A 22,468-nucleotide genomic window follows, 5' to 3' on the forward strand; every position below is an offset into this window, starting at 1 on the left:
ATAAGATTGAAAAATAAAATCAACTGGTTAACAAGTAAAGAACAGATTATTATTTTTTAATTAAAACATTGTGGTGGTGATTGTAAGTGAGTGTGTATGTATACATGCTGCTTGTTTCTTTGAGCTTAAACATGAAAGTGAGTGTACATATGTGTGGGTGTGTGTGTGCATGTGCGTGCATGTGTGTGTGAAAGCATAAGCTCTTCTGTGTAAGTGTGTATGCAGAAGGTTGGTTTAATGCTTCTACATACATGTAAAATGTGTGCGTGTTTGGAGGGTGGGTTGGTTAGTTCTTCTGTATATAAAATCTGGTACAGACCAAGGAATGAAAACAAGTTTGTTTATAGGTTATATAATAATAACATTGTCACAAGATTACAAATTTTGTGAAGGAGTGTGACACAAGATCCCTGTTCCAGTTAATGGAATTAATGCAATCTACATTATTGACAGAGTCGACATTCTAAAAGGAAGAGTCTATCTAGTTGCTTGACCTACAAGAAGATATAACAACCAAATCTCTCCATATTACATCCTTTCTTTTCTCACTGAGCACTGGGTCTCATGCAGGCAATGACAAGTGACCAAAATCTTTGGTGATATTCCATGCTTGAGAAGATCCATCAAGCCAAGTGAAATTGTAGTCATGGCTGATGCCAGTGTCATGTAACTGGGACCAGTCCCAGAGGCACATAAAAAGCACCCTTCAAACATTGGGCAATATGCTGTGTTTCAGAAGACCCATCAAGCCAAGCGAAATTGTAGTCATGGCTGATGCCAGTGTCATGTAACTGGGACCAGTCCCAGAGGCACATAAAAAGCACCCTTCAAACATTGGGCAATATGCTGTGTTTCAGAAGACTCATCAAGCCAAGCGAAATTGTAGTCACGACTAGTACCAGTGTCACATAACTGGCACCCATGCTGCTGGCACATAAAAAGCACCCTTTGAACTTTGGGCCTCACAGAGGCAGTGACAAGTGACCAAGACTTTTGGCAATATCTATGCTTAAAAAGACCTGAGAAGCCAAGTGAGATCATAGTCACAGCCAATACTGTTTTTTTTTTTTTGTAACTGACACTTGTGCTGGTGCCACATAAAAAGCACCCACTACACTCTCGGAGTGGTTAGCATTAGGAAGGGCATCCAGCTGTAGAAACCAGGCCAAATCAGACTGGAACCTGGTGCAACTCTTCAGCTTACCAGTTCCAGTCAAACTGTCCAACCCATGCCAGCATGGAAAACAGATGTAAGATGATGATGACTTGTAGACAAGTATTGGTGATCATGGACCTTCAAGCCTAAGTCTGAAGGCCCATGATACTTTGATAAGAAAGATACAACAGAAGTTTCCGGTTGTCATCTGTTGATATGTCTGTAATTTACTCTGTTAGTTTCCTTCATTCCCAAACATCAACAATAAATAACAACTACAACTATGGTACCAGTGGTACCCAATGTACTTGCTCTTCCAGTGGTGCATCTGTCAAATTTGCAAGCTGGATTTTTGGGTTGCAGGCAGAGGTATTACTTTGCCTGCTGGAACATTAGGGCTGACCACCAAATGTGTACAGCATCCATGAAAGATGTGGTAAATTCAGTGGTCGGAGCCAGCTCAAGCTACTCTGGGTGGATGCCACCACAAGTACAAGTAAGTAATTAATATTAAATAGAAATTGAAATAGAAATTGGCAAAATGTGAAACCTCAAGACTAAAACAATACCTGTTGTCATAGATGCCCTAGGAATGACAGCAAAAGGAGCTGATTCCTACCGAGCTCAGATACCAAGAAACCCCAAAATGGCAGAAATTCAAAAGATAGTGCTCTTGGGAACTGCCCATATCCTAAGCAAAATACCGTCTTTATAATCTCAAATTTTAAAACAAACTCATAATTTTCTCATGTTTTTTTTTAAACATTTTCCAGAACAATACTATGTACAAAACCAACCCTAGGCATAACACCAACTTGAACTTCTAACCTGCTGTCTCTGGGCTGAGGTCTCTGGGTGAGACTTAGAATCAACTTGTATAAATGCAAAGCAAAAGTCAATCATATCATAATAATAATAATAATAATAATAATAATAATAATAATAATAATAATAAAAATAATAATAATAAAAATAATAATAATAATAATAATAATAATAATAATAACAGAAACAACAGGCAATATCACTGAGCTAAATGACATGATATATGCGGCAGCCACTGCAGCCACAAAAGAAGCAGGATACTCACTCAAACCCATCCGAACAGGAGTTCTACCACCCAAACAGACCTTGTGGATAAATAACATCCAGAACAAAATTTAAAAAAAGAGAAAAGATTTATCGATTCTCAACGAAATTAGTAAACAATCAACACTACTAAGTAACAAGAAGAAAACAAAAATACTGTACAAATACAGCATTACAGAAAAAGACTTACCTGAGGCAAAAGAAAAACTAAAGCAAGACATCCTTGCCAAAGCACAGAGGATCCGCCGGTATGAGAAACGCCAACGTTTCTTTGAACAAAACAAACAGTTCAAATCCAACCCCAAAAAACTCTACCAAGAACTGGGTAAAAATAAAATAGACATTACTTCAGCACCAACAGCAGAAGAACTAGAAAAATTCTGGAAACAAATATGGTCGGTGAAGCAACAACCCCAAAAAAGGACCATTAAAACAACGAACTTAGCACCTGAGCAACTCTGGGCCCCTATAACAACTGAAGAGGTCACCCAGACACTGCAAAGACTAAGCAACTGGAAAGCACCTGGACACGACAAGATCCCCAATTTCTGGTTAAAACACCTGCCAGCAATGCATAAAAAGCTGGCAGAAAACTTTAACAACATAATAGCAGATCCAGAAACAATGCCTGAATGGCTCACAAAAGGGAAAACCATCTTAATCCCCAAATCCACGGAAACGGAGAAACCACAAAACTATAGACCTATAACCTGTCTCCCTACGATCTACAAAGCCTTTACTGCAATAATATCACAGAGAGTGAGTAAACACCTGGAAAATAACAACCTGTTTCCAGAAGAGCAGAAGGGATGCTGCAAGGGCTCATACGGCTGTAAAGATCAATTATTGATCAATAAAGCCATAACTGAAGACAGCCGCAGAAAGAAGAAAGGCCTCAGTATGGCCTGGGTGGACTACCAAAAGGCTTTCGACAGTGTTCCCCACACGTGGATTCTGGAAACACTAGCCATAAACAAGGTGGCACCAATTATCATAAAATACATAGAGCACTCAATGAACAAATGGCAGACAGTGCTACAGCTCCAAACAAAAGAGGGACTTGTGAAAACGAAAGCCATCCCCATTAGAAGAGGAATATTCCAGGGAGACACGCTCTCTCCACTCCTGTTCTGCCTGGCACTCACACCTTTAACAGAATTGCTAAATAGAACTGGATGCGGTTACAAATGCTATGGAAAAACAGTCAGCCACCTTCTATATATGGATGACCTAAAATTATATGCAAAAAACGACAAAGAGCTAGAAACACTACTACAGACAGTACACGGCTTTACCAAGGAAATAGAAATGAAATTCGGATTAGAAAAATGTGCCAAAGCAACCCTGAAAAGAGGAAAATTAGTTAAAAGTAGCAATATAACACTAGATAAAGCCAATGAAATAAGAGAACTAGACGAAAGCCAACCATATAAGTATTTAGGAGTCAATGAACTAGATAGGATACAACATACAAAAATGAAAGAAAAAATAAAGAAAGAGTACTATAGACGAGTTAGATCAATACTAAAAACAGAGCTCAATGCTAAAAACAAGATAATGGGTATCAACACTTTAGCTGTCCCAGTTATAAGCTACAGCTACAACATCCTTAACTGGACACTAAACGAACTATGTAAAATAGACAGGAAAACAAGAAAAATAATGACAGGATATAGGATGCACCACCCAAAATCTGACATAGAAAGGTTATATATACAACGCACAGAAGGTGGCAGGGGTCTTATACAGCTAGAAAACTATTATAAAATAACCACCATAGGACTGCAAAAATACCTACTCCAGAAGCAAGGGAAACTAATACAAATAGCCACAAAACACGAGCAAAACAAAAAACTGTTTTCAGTATTTAAGGAAGCTGACAAATACAAACAAGAAATCAATCTACCTAACAAATACGAAGAAGAAGAAGAAGAAACAACAAAAGCTATAAAACAAATGAAATCCAAACTAAAACTAGAACAGCAACGGACCATGATAAAACGATGGCAAGAAAAGCCCCTACATGGTAAATACTGGGCTAAACTAAATGCGAAAGAAATAGACAGAGAAAAATCCCAGCAATGGCTGAGAAGCTCAGGACTCAAAGCAGAGACTGAAGGATTTTTAATTGCTGCACAAGACCAAAGCCTCCCCACCAGAAATTACCAAAAACACATAATGAAAAGAAATATAACAAGTAACTGTAGAATATGTGGAGATCGACAAGAAACAATAAATCATATTATCTCTGGCTGCCCAGTCCTGGCTAAGAAGGAATATATTCACAGACACGACAGAGCTGGGACCTATATACACTGGAAGCTATGCCAACATTATGGAATAGCAACAGAAAAAAGATGGTATAAACACACGCCAGAAAAGGTCACAGAAAACGAGAAAGCAACCATACTCTGGGATATGCCAATACACACAGATAGAGAAATTAAGGCAAATAGACCAGATATAGTTGTCAAAGATCATGAAGGAAAAAAATGCCTTCTAATTGATGTTTCAATACCAGCAGATGACAACGTTTCTCTAAAAGAAATGGAAAAACTTTCAAAATACAAAGACCTGGAAATAGAGATAACTCGAATGTGGAATCTAAAAACAGAAACAATTCCTATCATAGTAGGTGCCTTAGGTATAATAAAAAAATATTCAGACAAATACATAACAAAAACACCAGGACTTACAAATATATATAACATACAGAAAATTGCACTACTGGGTACTGCACACATTCTACGCAAAACACTTTCAATACAGTAAACATAAGAGCACCACAGCAAACCACAGCACATACCCAAGGCGCACAGAGCTGCGCTCGGTAGTGAAGTGAAAGCACGTTATAAAAATAAAACTACTGAATAATAATAATAATAATAATAATAATTCTTTCTACTATAGGCACAAGGCCTGAAATTTTGGGGGCAGGGGTAAGTCATTTACATCGACCCCAGTACATGACTGGTATTTATTTTATCAACCCTGAAAGGATAAAAGGCAAAGTCGACCTTGGCAGAATCTAATCTCAGAAGGTAAAGGCAAATGAAGTGCCACTAAGCATTTATTTTTGCCTGACATACTAATGATTCTGCTAGCAGCCACCCTAATAATAAATAAATAAATAACAATAAAAATAATAAGTCTCCGAAATATAACAACTGATTATCTAATTTACCCTGTTGTTCACCACAATAGCTGCATGCAGTATGACAAGTAGAGATGGGTGGAATGTGTCTGTTAATCACCCTCAAATCATATCCTTGTCGTAAAAAGGACAGGGAAATATGCCCCTATATACACCACAGCTTTAAAAAAACTCTCATTGATTAGAGCTGAGATCAATAACAACTCAGATATCTACTTCTAGGATCAGTTTACATCATTATGATTATTAATGATTTCATTATATATTATTATATGTTATTATACGTTATCATATATCATTATATATTATTACACACCATTTAACACAAAGTTAATGTTTCTAAAATCTTTACTTATATACCCTACTATCTTTGGTATTTTCCCAGTGATTCCACATACATAGCATAGCAATATCAACACTTTGGCTTTAATCTATTGTTGGCAAACCTAAAAAGTTCAAAGATTCCCTAAGTGGTGCTCTTCACATATATAGGACAGTGTTGTTAATATATACATATATTGATGGCTATCTGTCAATTTTTACAATGATGATTGATTTCGTTGATCAATAGCTCTTTGAATTACCATGTAAAATAGCTGAATACTCCACAAATATGTGTACCCTTTAAAGAAGTGGTTCTCAACCAGGGTCCATATGATTTTTGGGTGGGCAGGTCCAAATAAGATTTCGTTATTAAAGTTTATGTGCAATAAACTGGTTACACTTCACCCATAACACAAAATATATTACAAATTTTCTTATATAATTTCTAATATTTAATTATAAAAATATAATGGGATTTGTTTAACCCTTTAAACTATCCATATTTAGTCAAAATACTTTACTTATTTTAAGTTCAAACAGAGTAGATCCAGCCTCTCACACTCACATCATTCACATTTCACATCATCCACATTTCAAAACTACCAGATAGTGCATGATTAATTCAAAATTATGTGTATAAATAAGAATTACATTTGACAAAGAAATCTGAATACTTAAGGGTTTAACATCAAATGACTATGAGGATCCAGCTTCGTACAATAGGAATCAAAGAGGTCCATAGGCAAAAAGCAGTTGAGAAACTGGTTTAAAGTAATTCTCAGACAGAATTAGTAAGACACAGCGAGTGGCAAAGCTATACTTTTGAATTACATGTATAGACTGATAAGTCTCTATGCTGTTTTCATCTGCGAAATGTCAATGACAAGGTACAAGTTGAATTGACACTCACAGAAAATAACACTTGCCGAAAATGTCATGCAATGGGGTTTCAAACCCAGGCCCTTGAGGTCGTGTAGCTAACTTCTTAACAATTGAGCTATATTGCACCTATTGTAGTGCTATACATCTAAAATAAAGTCCCCCCCCCCCCCAACTAAACATCAAAGACTCGTTTACTGACAACTTAGGCTCAAAGACAAGCTACTTTTCCTCAGTCAGACTATTATTTCATTGCTGTTACTACAGCCTGTTTTGGTTTTCACTAAGTTAAAGGGATGAAACAAGCCAACACAGACTGACAAGCAGTTGTGGGGAGGACAAGCACAGACACAAAGGCACATACAGACAGACAGACAGACAGACAGACAGACAGACAGACACACACACACACACACACACACACACACACACAATGGACTTCCACAGCTTCCATCTCCTAAATTCACTCACTGGGCCTTAGCCAGCCCAGACCTGTAGTAGAAGGCACTTGCATAAGGTACCACGTAGGTGGACTGAACCCAAAACCACAGGGTAACAATGCAAGTCTCTTAATCACACAGCCATTCCTGCACCTAATGTATCTTTTATCTTTTACTTGTTTTAGGCATTAGACAATGGTCTTGCTGGAGCACCACCATGAAGAATTTTAGCTAAATGGATCAACCCCAGTACTTTTATTTTATGCCTGATACTTATTCCATTGGTCTCATTTTCGTAATCACTAAGTTATAGGGCCATAAACAAACCAACACTGGTTGAGGGACAAACACAAAATACACACACACATTCTTGCACTCACCCACATGTATGACAGGATTCTTTGGTCAGCCTAAAGCTGTAGTAGAAGATACTTGCTCAAGGTGCCATGCTGTGGGACTGAACTCAGAACCATGTGATTGGGAAGCAAACTTCTTGACATACAGCCATGCCTGTGTTTATGTATATTCTACAGACTCAGGAATAAGGATGGTGTCACAATATTCTTTATTTTTTTGTTTTAGTTTGTCTGCAATAATATTGAACACAAATCCTTTCTATTAAATAATGGTAAATTCTTTCTCCTCTTTATTCTCTTACAATAATGGGATATTAAACATTCTTTATATCTGACCAAAAAAAAATTGTCATTATCTCTGTCAATCTTCAGATAGGAATACATTTGCTCTCTGTGCGGCTGCTAATATTTCAACTAACCAATTCCTCTTACAACAGCAATACTGATGGAAATGTCTACACCATGTCTTGGACTTCATTTAAATTAGCCCTTTGGGGAGTCTTTAATAGCATTTACTGTAGCAGCTATGCAATTCATAACATGCAGATTAACACATAAAATTTAGATATCAGCAATGTTCAACGCACATTATAATCACAAAACTACATTTGTGTTTTTATTTCCATATCATTTTTAACTAATCTTTCCTTTTATGGCATTTAGTAAGTCCCCATTGCACATACGACACTGTTGCAGCATCGATTTCTCTCTACCCACTCTTTCATTGTCACATATTTACTATGTGTTGCAGCTGGACACCTTTATTGATCACAAAATTGAATAGTCAGTTAGCTAGTTAGTTAGTTGTGTGCTTATGTGTGTGTATGTGTGTGTGTGTGTGTGTGTGTGTGTGTGTGTGTGTGTGTGTGTGCGCGCGTGCACATGTGCATGTGTGTATGTGTTTTGTGTTATGTTTGTATTCTCATGCATATAGTTACACGTCTAGACATGCTCATATATATATTTAAATGATAAAATTCTGTAAAGTTTCACAGATTTTTATAGTGCCAGTGATGGACTAGATCTGTAGTCTTCAAATTAGCTTTCTCCTTTCTGGTTTTGAGAAGACTAATTTCTCAAGATTGGTATTTATATGCGTTACATAACCCAGGGCCCCAATAATTACAGGTATAAACCTGAACTTGTAATCTGGATTTCTCAAAGTTCAGTGTAGATATTCTCTTTTTCACTTTAGCTTTATGTCAACACCCACTGGGCAGCTAATTTCCACAACTGTGCACAATTTTTCTTCTCTATCCCAAATCATTTTATCAGGTCTGTTGTGCTTACATTTTATTGAGGTCTTCACTGAGACATTCCTTTTTATTATGAGTGGCTATGGCTTCTTCCATACTGTGAGTTCTTATTTCTTTGTCCTCGGGATTATCCCTCTGACTACAACAACATGTCTCATCGATAGATAACTGCTTATGATGTGGGTGATATCTTCAGTGTTAACTCTACAAAGTCTGTATCAGTTGTTACATTTTACTGTTCTTCCTGTATCTCTATCCCCTTTTGTGTACCAGATATTTGGTTGATATTTCTTGTTCCTGGATTGTAAACGCATACCCTTCAAAGCGAGAGGAAGTAATCCAGCTATTGGTCCATGGTAGACTACTTTGATTATCAATATTACTATCATCTCAGAGCTTTCTACTAACATATCCATGCAGAGTCTTCTGCTCAAATAGGATCATCCTTTCATCTGGTGATACGTTGCGGCAAAGTTGTGCAACTTCTTTGGGCATGTATTCTAGGTTATCAGACAAAGAGTGTTGCTCAAGGAGCTGCCTTCCAAGTCTTATGATGTTATCAGCCTCATGTATGCAAACTTGGTCAAGGGATGCACTTCGACACTTGGTGGTTAAAAGATGTTGCTGAAGGGATATGATACAACATTCAAAGGCATCTTGCATTGATGTTAAGCCCCTGACACCTTGTTTTCATTTTAGGTGGAGGCAGTCTCCGTCACTGTCTATGTGGAAATTATGTGTGCTTGTTAGTATTTTTCGGGTTTTCACATCAATGGCTCAGATCTCATCAAGCATCCAATCAAGCAGCCCAAATGTTGGTATAACTACTGGCACTGCAAACACATTGTGGGTCACTGTTTTATTCGTATCAGGACAATTACCCACCGAGTAATTACCCTCCATAGGACAATTCCCTCCAATGACAACTACCTCCTAGGACAATTACCCTGCTTGGTGATTTACCCTCTCTTCAATATATTAAGAAGTTTTAAATCATCATCTCTTGTCTTCAGAGGTAATTGGCCTTGGAATGGGGTGGGGGGGTTACTGTCCGGGGGGGGGGATGTCCTAGACTCGTTTTATTGAATGCAGAGAGTTTAAAGGTCCAAACTTTCTTTATTCGGTTGTAATATTCTTTAGTGACACGTGTTTTGTTACATATGTCATTGTAAGATATATTTTTATCCATACCTAGGTACCTGTAACATTCCTCATCAGAGACAGGGGAAACAGTCAAATCATTGATGGAGATGTTACTAGTCTGGTTTATAGTTCTCCCCCTTTTCACAACCATATAACAACATTTATCCTGACCAAACTCCAACCCCACATCCTTTGAGAATGTTGTAACTAGGTCAAGGCCCTTTTTCATCTCATGCATATTCTTTGCATAAAGTTTAAGTCATCCACAAAGAAACCAAGTGTAATTTTGGTATTTCTGTTTCCTTGTGAACCAGTGAGATATCCTTCAGACTTCCTTAACATGAATGACAAGGGGCTTACAGAGAGGTTGTCCCCTTGGAATATGCCTTTGTAATACTGTATTGTATCAGTGATAACACAGTCATTCTTTGTGTTAATTTCAAGATGGTGTATGTATGTATGTATGTATGTACATATGTATGTATGTACATACATAAATACATACATACACATGTGTACCTGTTTAGGTATGTAAGTATCATCATCATCATCATCGTTTAACATCTACTTTCCATGCTAGCATGGGTTGGACGAACACGCTCGGACAGTGCTGTTAGTGCTCCACTGGCGTAGGCACCAGTCATTGGCATGGGTGCCAGTCATAGGATTCGGTTCGATTTCGATTTCAAATGTATATATGAATGCATGTACATAGATATGTATGTGTGTATGCACGTGTGTGTTGGTATGTATGCAAATGTATGTACATGTTTATGTGTAAATGTATGTATATATATATATATATATATACATGTGTATGTATGTATGTGTATGTATATATATATATATATATATATATATATATATATATATATATATATATACATGTGTATGTATGTATGTATATGTATGCATTAATGCATGTATATATGTATGTATACATGTCTACATGCATGTTTGCACATTTTAAGCACTTTGAAGAGGTTCATGCACAGACGTAATTTTACTTTTAATGTATCTGTTAACATCTCAGTAACATGTTTCATACAACAGCTGACCAAAGCTGAAAGACAAAACATAATGGAATGAAGACATGTTTCAGTGTGGGTGGAAAGCTTCTGTAACACCTACAGCAAGAGATTCCTATTATTGCCACATCTGTGCAGAAGACAAAGTCATGCCCATGCTTTTCATGTTTAAGAGTACAAGAGAGCTACGGCTTTGCCCAAAATGAAGCAGCTGCTACTATACATTCATGCGCACGCACGCACGCACGCACACACACACACACACACACACACACACACACACACACACACATGTGGGCACAGGCATGGCTGTGTGATAAGAAGCTTGCTTCTGAACCACATGGCTCCAGGTTCAGTCCCTCTACATGACACCTTGGGCAAGTGTCTTCTACTATAGTCTTGGGCCAACCAAAGCTTTGTGAGTGGATCTGATAGACGGAAACTGAAAGAAACCTGTCATATATATATATATATATATATATATATTCAGATGAATATGGTACTTAAGCTGAGGCATAGAATTTCTATGTCTTTATGCAGCTGAGGATTGCTCTGCATTTAAATTGATGTAATGATTGCATTGGTCAATTAAACGGAGTTGCTTGAAACGATCGTACTGCATTACCTCTGGATATCCTTGTTGCTTATTTTGATTTTAATCACCTTATTCTGAAATTGTATGGATAATACTGTACTAAATTCTGGTGCCTCAACTTAAGTATCATATTCATCTGAAGTCACACACGCACATATATACATATATATATATAGATATAGATTCAAGGCTTGAAAATGGTACTTATGCGAAGGCACTCGAATATCGCATCCCAAAAGGATGGGTGATTAAAATCAAACAATAAGCAACACGGATTTCAAAAGTGATTGCAGTACGCACGTTTATAGCCTTGTCCATGCATACTGCTTACACCTTCCCTCTCTTTAGAAGTAATTGTCCCTTTGCTATCACCACTAGATAAGAAACAATAGAATTCTGAGACAGTTAAAACTTTTGTCTAGAATCAATTACTAGCCTGATAGACCCCGCTATGTCAAGATGGACTTATATATTCTTCCTCACATTTGGATTTTATGTATGCTCTCTCCCACTTGGATTTAATATGTTGCCACATTTATAATATGTCTTTTTTCTACATTTTCGTGCAGCTGAAGATTGCTCTTCATATTGCATTTAAGGTAATGCTCACATTACTTAAATAAATTGAAGTAGCATGAAACGTGCGTACTGCAATCACTTTTGAAATCCGTGTTACTTATTGTTTGATATATATATATATATATATATATATATATATATGAGAGTATTGTAGTTCGTTGGAAGCACTGTGTATTGTTTGTGAAATGTAACGTATCTGGAATGGTACAACAATGCAGAGTGGACTATAATAACTGATAAAAATAATTTAATTATTTATAGCCTAATATTTTGGAATATAAAAATTCCTTCTTCAGAGATTGCTAGGAAGTATTAGACTGTAAATAATTAAATTATTTCTAACAGTTATTATAGTCCACTCTGCTTCATTACATTTCACACACACACACACACACACACACACACACACAACACGCACACACACATATGTGTGTGTTTATATATGTGTGCATGTGTGTGTCTGTTTGTCCCCCACCACTGCTTGACAACTGGTGTCGGTGTGTTTACATCCCTGTAACTTAACATTTTAGCAAAAGAGACTAATAGAATAAGTACTAAGCTTAAAAAAATAAGTCCTAGTTGATTTGATTGACAGTACCCCCAATATGGCCACAAATGAGTGAAACAAGTAAAAGATATACAGGCATACCTTTTCTTAAGTCATTTCGATTTAAGTCATTCTCAATTATACGTCAGTTTTTAAAAATAATATATGGAAATATAAAAATCAAGTGAAGTCATTTTACTCGACTCTACGTCTGTCCGCCACAAATATTAGACTCCTAAAGGTGGTGAGCAGGCAGAAACGCTAGCAAGCTGGGTGAAATGCTTAGCCGTATTTCATCTGCGTTATGTTCTGAGTTTAAATTCCGCCAAGTTCAACTTTGCCATTCATCCTTTCAGGGTTGATTAAATAAGTACCAGTTAATTACTGGGGTCGATGTAATCGACTTAATCCCCTTGTCTGTCCTTGTTTGTCCCCTCTATGTTTAACCCCCTGTGGGCAATAAAGAAATAAATATTGGAATCGTAAAATCACTAGAAAACCGTTAAAAGCACATAAAACCACATTACTGTACAATAAATAACAATAAAAGCATATAAAATCATATTAAAATACGTACAGTAAATGTTAATATACATACCATAAAGTCATATAGCTTAGTGAACGAAATCATGAAATCAGCTGTATTGTCTTATTTATCAGCTGTATTGTCTTCTAGAGCTCATATTGCACTGTGGTTCCAATATCTACCATTAGGGGTCATTGTCACTTGTGATTCTGTGATAGTTTTGAATTCAGATTTGTTTACGTCTGTTTATTGGCTACTTTCTCAATCTCATTCATTTGTGACTTTATTTTTTGCCTCAATGGCTCCTAAGAAAATTCATAGTGAAAGTGCTAAGTGTCATGCTATAACGCTGGAAGATAAACTAGCTGTGACAAAACGCCATGAAAAAGGTGAAAAAGTGGTAGCAATTGCACGATCTTTTGGGATGAGTCGGACAATTGTATCAACGATTGTACATAATAAGGACAAGATTTTAGCACATATCAAATCTGAAGCCCCAGGGATGAAGAACACTGTCGTCAATAAGAAAAGAGGCAAAATCTTTGAAGAAATGGAAGGGCTTCTTTCTGTCTGGATTGTTAGGTTGAATTGTGAGTGTGCTTACAATTAGTCAAGAAATCATTCAAGAGAAAGCATTGTCTTTGTTTGAGGACTTGAAGAAATAATTACCAGATGACAAAGATGTAGAATTCAAGGCAAGTCAAGGATGTTTCACGAGATTTAAGAAGCGAAGATGTTATCACTCCATGAAGAAGCAAGGTGAAAGTGCATCTGCTGATAAACAAGCAGCAGCAGAATTTCCTAATGCATTAAAGAAAATCATCGAAGAAAACGGGTTCCTTCCCAAACAGATTTTTAACGTAGATGAAACTGGATTGTGTTGAAACAAATTGCCAGACCGTTCATTCATTTCCAAGGAGGAAAAAACTATTTCAGGCTACAAGGTGAACTTGTGACTTTTGTTGGAAGGTAAATGTGCAAGAGATTTTAAGTTAAAGCCATTGCTTGTGTATCATGCACACAATCCCCGTGCTCTGAAGAACATAGACAAGGCATCTCTCCCTGTTACATTGATGGCTAATTCAAAAGAATGGGTTACTGTTGTTCTTTTTGAAGATTGGTTCTTCAATCATTTTATCTCAGCAGCAGAGAAGTACTGTAAAGAGAAGGGGATTCCTTTTAAGGTTTTACTTATCTTAGATAATGCTCCTGGCCACCCACAAAATATCGTAGATTTTAATCCCAACATTACCGTCGTATACCTCCCTCTGAACACTATGTCCCTTCTGCAGCCAATGGATCAGGGAATAATTGCTATCTTCTTCAAGCATTTATATGAAGCATATGCTGCGGCAAGCAATAGCTGCAACTGATCTTGATGAGTCCATCACATTTCGTGACTTTTGGAAGAGATACGATATCTACAATGCTGTATAGAACATAACAGCAGCAAGAAATGATGTACGGCTATGAATGGTGTATGGAAGAAGCTTTGCCAACAATTCATGAATGATTTTAAGGGATTTGATAATGTTGGCATCAACAAAACTTTGGGGATTTCTAGTTCTTTAACTAGAAATGGATTTGGAGGAGGATGATTTTACAGATTTATTTGAAAAAGACAAGCAGCCCCTGATGAACAAAGATTTGATAGAGATTCATGAGCAGGAAAATAAAGAAGAGCAAGTTGAACCTGAACCACATCACTTTACCATTAATAAAAATGCAACAAGCATTTGCATATATCAAAAAAGGTCTTTCTATGTTTGGGGATTTGGATTCAAATGCTCGACGTCTTTTCAAGATTATGGGGGCTTGTCATGAAGCTTTTGCTCCTTATAATGTAATCCTTGAGGAAAAGAAGAAAACAGTTCAAGGAACTCTCAACTGGTTTTTTTTTAAGCACATCGCACAAGAACAGCCAGAGTCAGCTGTTAATGTTGATGATCCACAGCCATCTACATCCACAAAGTAAACCACCAAATTGTATGTACATATTGGTAAATTTAAAACAATTTAATTGTTTTTTTACTATTGCAAAATAATAATAATTACTGAATTTGTTTTTTAAGCTCAAGAAAGGTTTTTATTTTACCATGTACTATTGCAAACCACATTCATAAATAAAGCGTCCACAATGTACAGTAAACACAACCAAATTATATTCGTAAATTTAGGTTACTTTTTATTTTACTGTACTGTATTAGAAAATAAGAATTATTTGTTTGTAAGCTTAAAATAGGTTTTTATTAACCATGTATTATTGAAAATGCATTCATAAATAAAGTACAGAACTGGCAATGGTTATTATCAGTTTAGTCTAGAAACAAGTAAATTCGGCCTAGCCTAGCCTGGAGACAAGTTAATTCGACTTAAGTTGTGCCTCCTGGAACCGATTAACAATGTAGGGTGAGGTATGCCTGTATATATAAACATAGGCGTGGCTGTGTGGTAAGAAGCTTGCCAGGTCCCAGTACTTGAGGGTTTTGTTCCGTTCAGCTAAGAGTAATCTGAATGTTAAATGGTTAAGATATCTTATTCTTCATTCCCAGACTTTCATACATAAACTCTGCTAAAGTTGAGAAATGCAATTATATTATTCCACACCGATACAAAATAACAAGTTACAGTGATGGCAGAATGCAGCTTCAGTTATGCATGTGACTTGTTTCTTTTCTTTTGTTCGTTTTTTTTAGAGCAAGTTAGTATTGTTTGTATTTTTTTACTGGCCTTCAAATGTTAGCTTCTATTTCATCTGATAAGCATGAAACAAACAACATACATGCAGGACTTATTTTTCTTCTGTTTGTATTTCCAATATAGTAATTGCTACTGACACGATATCATGCTGGTATAATGTGTGTGTGTGTAAGTGTGTATTTATACACACAGACACAGATAGACGTATAGACATACATACACTTAATCAAATTCCTATATTCATAAGTGCGTTCATACATACATGTCTATAGATACAGATGTTATGCCATTTATGATATAAGCTGGAGAGTGATAGATGGCTTAAATCAAAAGGTTGCACTCAACCAACTATTTAAAGGACAGGCTGTGATACATGACCAAATCAACAGATTGATATATGATTAACGATACAACTGATATTTTTTTAACTATGTTTCTATACACACACGAACACACAAACACATATATACATACATATGTGTGTGTGTGCATGTGTGTGTATATATACATGCACACACACATAAACAAACATGCATGAGCATACACACATATCTATTATAAATAATCATCAGGACTTGGAGTTTATAGATTGACTGAAAAGCCGAGAGTTTTGTACATTAGCACTTATCAATCTGTTAATTATTATTGATAAAATTAATATGTCAATAACACATAAAACTGTAACTATAGAAATTGAAATACAAGGCTAAAGAAGAACAAAATATAAATATTTGTCAATCTTATATACAACAGAATTAAAAAGTCTGCGGGAGTTGCAGATTTGACATCAACAGCCAGTAACTAAATACCAACCCAGGAAAGAAACTGTTACTTCTTTTCAGATCCAGAGAGAGATCCAGTTCACTGAAACTACAACAGCATCATGCACATTTTCTAGCAGCTCAGCAATAGAAACCAATAAAACAAGCGCTAAAAACATACATACTGGAATTAACTTGCTCAACAAAACCCTTCAAGATAGTGCCCCAGTATGGCCACAGTCCAATGACCGAAACAAGTAAAACAAGAAATACCACAAGGCATGTTTTCTGGTGCTCTTAAAAATACTGTTGATCCACTGTCCTAATAACCACCGCCGCTGCCGCCGCCACCACCGTCACCACCACCTACCAAATGCACTCACAAGGTTTTGGTCAGCCTGAGGTTATAGTAGAAGACACATACCCAAGGTGCCATGCAGTAGGAATGAACGTAGAACAATGTGATTGGGAAGTAAACTTCTTAGCTACACAACTTGGCCCGACTCTTTGCCTTCTGGTTCTTTTCATTAAGAGTTCACATCCTGGTACACTCTTCTCTACCTTTCACCCTTTTGAAGTTGATAATTATAAAATGCTTTCGAATCTTTTTTTTAGCCACAAGCACTTAAAGAAAAGACACAAACACAACGATGCTTCATGTAGAAACAGAAACTGTAAAAACAGAAACAAGTAACAGAAAAATTCTGGCAAAGAAGATTCTCTAAAAGGTAAAAAAACTACTGGAGGTACTCAAAGAAACCCCCCAGAAATGTGAAAAACTTAATTACAAGGGCAAGCACTTTCCCTTGGCTGTTGTTTATCTATAGCTGGATGCCCTTCCTAATGCCAACCACTCCAAGTGTGTAGCAGGTGCATTTTATGTGCCACTAGCATGGGTGCCAGTGACGAAACATCAGCATCGGCCACAACTATGATCTCACTTAGCTTGACAGGTCTTCTCAAGCATAGAATATTGCCAAAGGTCTTGGTCACTTGTCACTGCCACCCTAATATCAATAGTAATAATAATGATGACGATGATGATGATGGTTTGAATATGGAATTTTGAGGGGAGGGGTTGAGTCAATACCATCATCCCTAGTACTTGAATTATATTTTATTACAACAATTCTTTAATGATCAAAAGGTATCTTAGACAGGATTTGAACTCAGTACATAGAGAACTATAAATAAATACTAGAACAGCTGGTTTATGGTAAAACAACAACAACAGGGAAAGATACATTATATAATGTTGCCAATGATGCATTATGTCTGAATAAAAAATTAAAAAATGGTCATAGCTGGAAAATCTTTGATTAGAAGTTTGTTGGATTAAGGTTAAGCAATGGTTTAACAAACAGAAGCCATGGAATTTAATAAGCCTCAGCTGATGAGTGAGTGAGAAAGAGAAATACATACCTTTCCTACCTAGGTCTTCCTCAATTAGTTTGTAATTATGCCAATCATATTTACCATCCTTATCCACTTGGACAGCAATTAAATTCTTGAAAGAGAAAATAAGAAAATTAAATACAAACACTGAGGTATTTGGTATAAAATATATACATACATACATTCACACACACACACCAAAACTGGATACCACACACACACACCAAAACTGGATACCACACACACACACCAAAACTGGATACACACACACACACACACCAAAACTGGATACCAAAACTTCTCGTGTGTGTGTGTGTGTGTGTGTGTGTGTGTGTGTGTCCAACCATCACTTGACAACCAATATTTATGGCCCTGTAAATTAGCAGTTCAGCAAAAGAAACTGATAGAATAAATATTAAAAAATAAGTCCTGGGATAGATTTGTTTGGCTAAAACCTGTCATGGTGGTGCCCCAGCATAGTTGCAGTTAAATGACTGAAACAAGTAAATGATAAAAATATGTATATGTACATATATATACATATGTGTGTATCACACATACACACATGCACAAATATATATATACATTCATATATGCATATATATATATATATATATATATATATATATATATATATATATATATATAATTTTTTTTTTTTCAGAATGAGATAAAAAACCAAGGCTGTGTATATTTTGGAACATTTATGAACAGAATGTCTTACAGCTGTTTTCAGGTTATTTAATATATCCCTTCATCAGAGACGGTGTGAGAAAATGGTTAAGCAATAGTTAATTTGGATAAGATCATTTTCTCACTCCGTCTCCGATGAAGGGATATAATAAATATCCTGGAAACAGCTGTAAGACCTGTTTATAAATGTTCTAAATTCTTCACAGCCTTGGTTTTTTATCTCATTCTGGAAAAACATTTTTTATATATACACACGCTGATATATGACCCACATTGGACTCCTTATTCACATAATCACCGAACCTGGAGCTTAACTATGGCCTATCCATAGCACTTACTCAGCATTGCCTGACACCTTTGGGTCTTACTCTCATAACCCCCTCTCTCCCTCTTTCTCTCTCTCTCTCTCTCTCTCTCTCTATATATATATATATATATATATATATATATATATATATATATATATATATATATATATATATATATATATATATATATATATATATATATATATATATATATATATATATATATATATATATATATATATATGTGTGTGTATATATACATACACCCATAAACTCTATGTATATAATATAAACATTTATTTAACCATTTAAGTACTTGAAACAGAAAATAAATTTAATTAAATATACAAATATTTGGTATAAGCTACATCCTATGGATGGATGGATTTGATAGACAAACAGATAGATAGATAATTATAATCCTAGCTATCACCTCATTAGCACATCACGTCTTAAAACCTATCAAGTGAAATTTCTAAGTTACATATTGTGATGTGCCCAAATGAACTCATCCCAAAACATTCATTTGGGCAATGGTGCCTTCAAACCATGACATCTGAGGAAGTGAATAGACTATAGAATTATTACATATTTCCATATAATAATGACATGTTTGAATTGAATAACATTGTATGAGATATGGTATAAGAATATTGTCTGCTTATGGAAACAATTGTAATGTCAATCTGACTTCTTTCCTCACTTCAATTACTAATTCTATATATATTGAATAAATACTGGTGGCACGTAAAAAGCACCCACTACACTCTCGGAGTGGTTGGCGTTAGGAAGGGCATCCAGCTGTAGAAACTCTGCCAAATCAGATTGGCGCCTGGTGTAGCCATCTGGTTCACCGGTCCTCAGTCAAATCGTCCAAACCATGCTAGCATGGAAGGTGGACGTTAAACAACAAATACTGTGGAGGCGCAATGACCCAGTAGTGTTGATGTGTGTGCACACAAGTGGATATAGATTTTCCCTCACCTCATTTCTATTCTATTATTCTTTCATGCGCACCAGCATTACTGCACATACAGCAAAACATTTTTACCTCATTTTTATCTAAACTTTACAAACCTTTTACATTCAAGTCCACATATTGCAGCAACGTTGCACTGCCATTTCTATACTAGTATAATATAATCACCTTTCAATCTTTGTTAATAGCAGAGGTAATAAATAATAGTTCCTTGAATTTTTTCCAAGCCATTCTATGGTCAACAAGCTTTCAAAATAAAATAACTACTTCCACTACAAGTTCAGCCACATCATCATAACCATCTTCATTGTTTTAATGCCCTTTTTTCGATGATTGCATGCATCAGACAGAATTTGTTATGGGAGATATTTTTATGTCCAGATGTCCTTCCTTTCACCAACAACCTTTTCTTTGTTTCCAAGTAACATAATATTTCCCTATAGCAGGGCATGTTTTCACAAAAGACTGGAAATAAACAACACTGCTTGTATGACAGTGACATTCATTTCACAACCATCAGGTGATGTCAAAACATGGACACACACATATACAGAAACTGAAAGAAGCTCATTATATATATATATAAATAATATGTGAGTATATGCATATATATGTACATATATGTACATACCTACATCTACATGTATATACAGATGCATATCTGGGTACTGGACGTTACAAAAAAACGTGGACAAAATGAGAAACAGAACATAAACACAGCACAGAAAACACACAGGCTACATAGAGAACATTTCCTTCATCAGCTGCCACCATATATATATATATATATATATATATATATACACACAAATATGAATTAGAAGCAATGTATGTGCTTTGCTTATTTGCCAGTAGGTTGCAATTTGATGAGGTGGAGATAAAGAAAACCTGAAGTCATACACAGGTAAGACTACTCAGTCCAAGTCCCATTCAGGAGTGATGGACATCAATGTTTTGCCATTTTTGTGGCTTATCAATATCACATACATGAACCAAATCAGAAGCAAACTGAACAGCCTGTCCATGACTATATGTAAGATTGTGCAAAAACCATCTTCTGGTGTACCCAAATGATGCATACATAGGAATAAATTCAAATATGAAGAAGAAGCTGTGCCAGTATTGTAAACATTATCGAACACATATACTCAATGTATGTGTTTTGCTTGTTCACTGACTGGTTGTGACTTGACATGATGGAGATGACTCTCTCAAAGCACCAGGTGTTAAAACACCTGAAGTTGTAGACAACATTAAATTACACAGTGCTGGACTTGACAACACTGGCCTGGACTTGGTCAAAACCTTGTTGAAGACTGAGACTGCCATCATAGATGGGGGGAGTGCTCAAGTGACTTAACATTGACATTGTTGCCCTTCAGTGACAGTGGCTCAGTGAGAGAAGCAAACTTCACATTTTTCTAGCAAGGTTTGGGACCTGAAGATCGTCAGCTGTATGGAGTGGAGATTGCAGTCAACAACAAGCCCTCAACAAGATCCACACACCACATATCACCATGCAACTATCAACCAAATCAGACACTGTCCATCTCCTCAGTGCTTATGCTCCAACACAGGCAGCTGAGAATGTAAACAAGGACATATTCTACAAAAATCTGCAGAGTATGCTCAAGCAGAAAAATGACGTCTTCATCCTTATCAATTTCAATGCAAGAGTTGGATTGCATCTGCAGAAGTGGTTAACTTGTCTTGGCCACTTTGGAATCAGGAAGATCAATGAGAATGGCCGAAGTTTATTAGTATTCTGCTCCAATGGCAAGGACTGTGACAAAGTTTCATATTGCCATCTTAGATTTGGTCACTGGTATCAAATCTGGTCACTTCATCATCGTCAAAAGTCATCTAATCAGTGTGAAACCAACAAGGTCATTCCACAGCAAGGACTGTAATATTGGCCACTTACTGTTCATTGCCAAGATGAAAATAATACCAAAGATCTAAGAAACCAAAGATCAACTTAAGAAATGTCAACAACAAGGAACTAAAAGCAGCTTTTCAGAAGCAAATTGAAAATCAGCTTCTGGATATAGCTAAAGCCTGCCCAGGGAAGACATGGACCTGTATTAGGATAGCCATTTATAATTCACCTTGCAATATTTTGATGCAACCAAGGTATCTCAGACAAATTAGATTGAGGTCAACACATCGACATTGATGCCACTGATTGAGAAAAAAATGGGCTGCTCTACTTGCATACAATCAGACTCCATTAGACTGCACCTTGAACAAGCTATGAGCTGCAAAATCCATACTTCAATGGGAAGCACAGAGACAGGCCAACACCTACTGGGAAAATCTTTGTGCAGACACTCAGAGGATTTCTGACACTGGTGACATAAGAACAATGTATGAGATCTGAATTGCTCTTGGACTACGGGGGAGCAGATCACAGATAGATATCAACAGATGGAGAGATAGGTTGAACATCACTCATGCCTCTACTCAGAAGACTGATCAGTGAATGAAAGCCTACATGAAGTAATACCCCAACTTTCAGAGATGACAGAAACTGTCAAAGAACTCACCCAGGAGTAACTGG

General features: G+C 36.4%; 1 protein-coding gene across 1 annotated transcript in view; it reads right to left on the bottom strand.

Annotated features, from left to right (window-relative positions):
* The window catches only part of LOC149132225 (polypeptide N-acetylgalactosaminyltransferase 10-like), a 127,877-nt gene extending 109,750 nt beyond the window's left edge, over window positions 1-18,127 (bottom strand). Inside the window, exon 1 of the mRNA XM_089365229.1 lies at window positions 17,956-18,127. Within this exon, the coding sequence (XP_089221355.1) occupies window positions 17,956-18,112 (157 nt within the window). The 5' untranslated portion in view covers window positions 18,113-18,127. The remainder of the gene's footprint in view (window positions 1-17,955) is intronic.
* Between the last annotated feature and the right edge of the window lie 4,341 nt (window positions 18,128-22,468).

Source organism: Octopus bimaculoides, chromosome Z, assembly GCF_046866305.1.
Source record: "Octopus bimaculoides isolate indiv1 chromosome Z, ASM4686630v1, whole genome shotgun sequence".
NCBI lineage: Eukaryota > Metazoa > Mollusca > Cephalopoda > Octopoda > Octopodidae > Octopus > Octopus bimaculoides.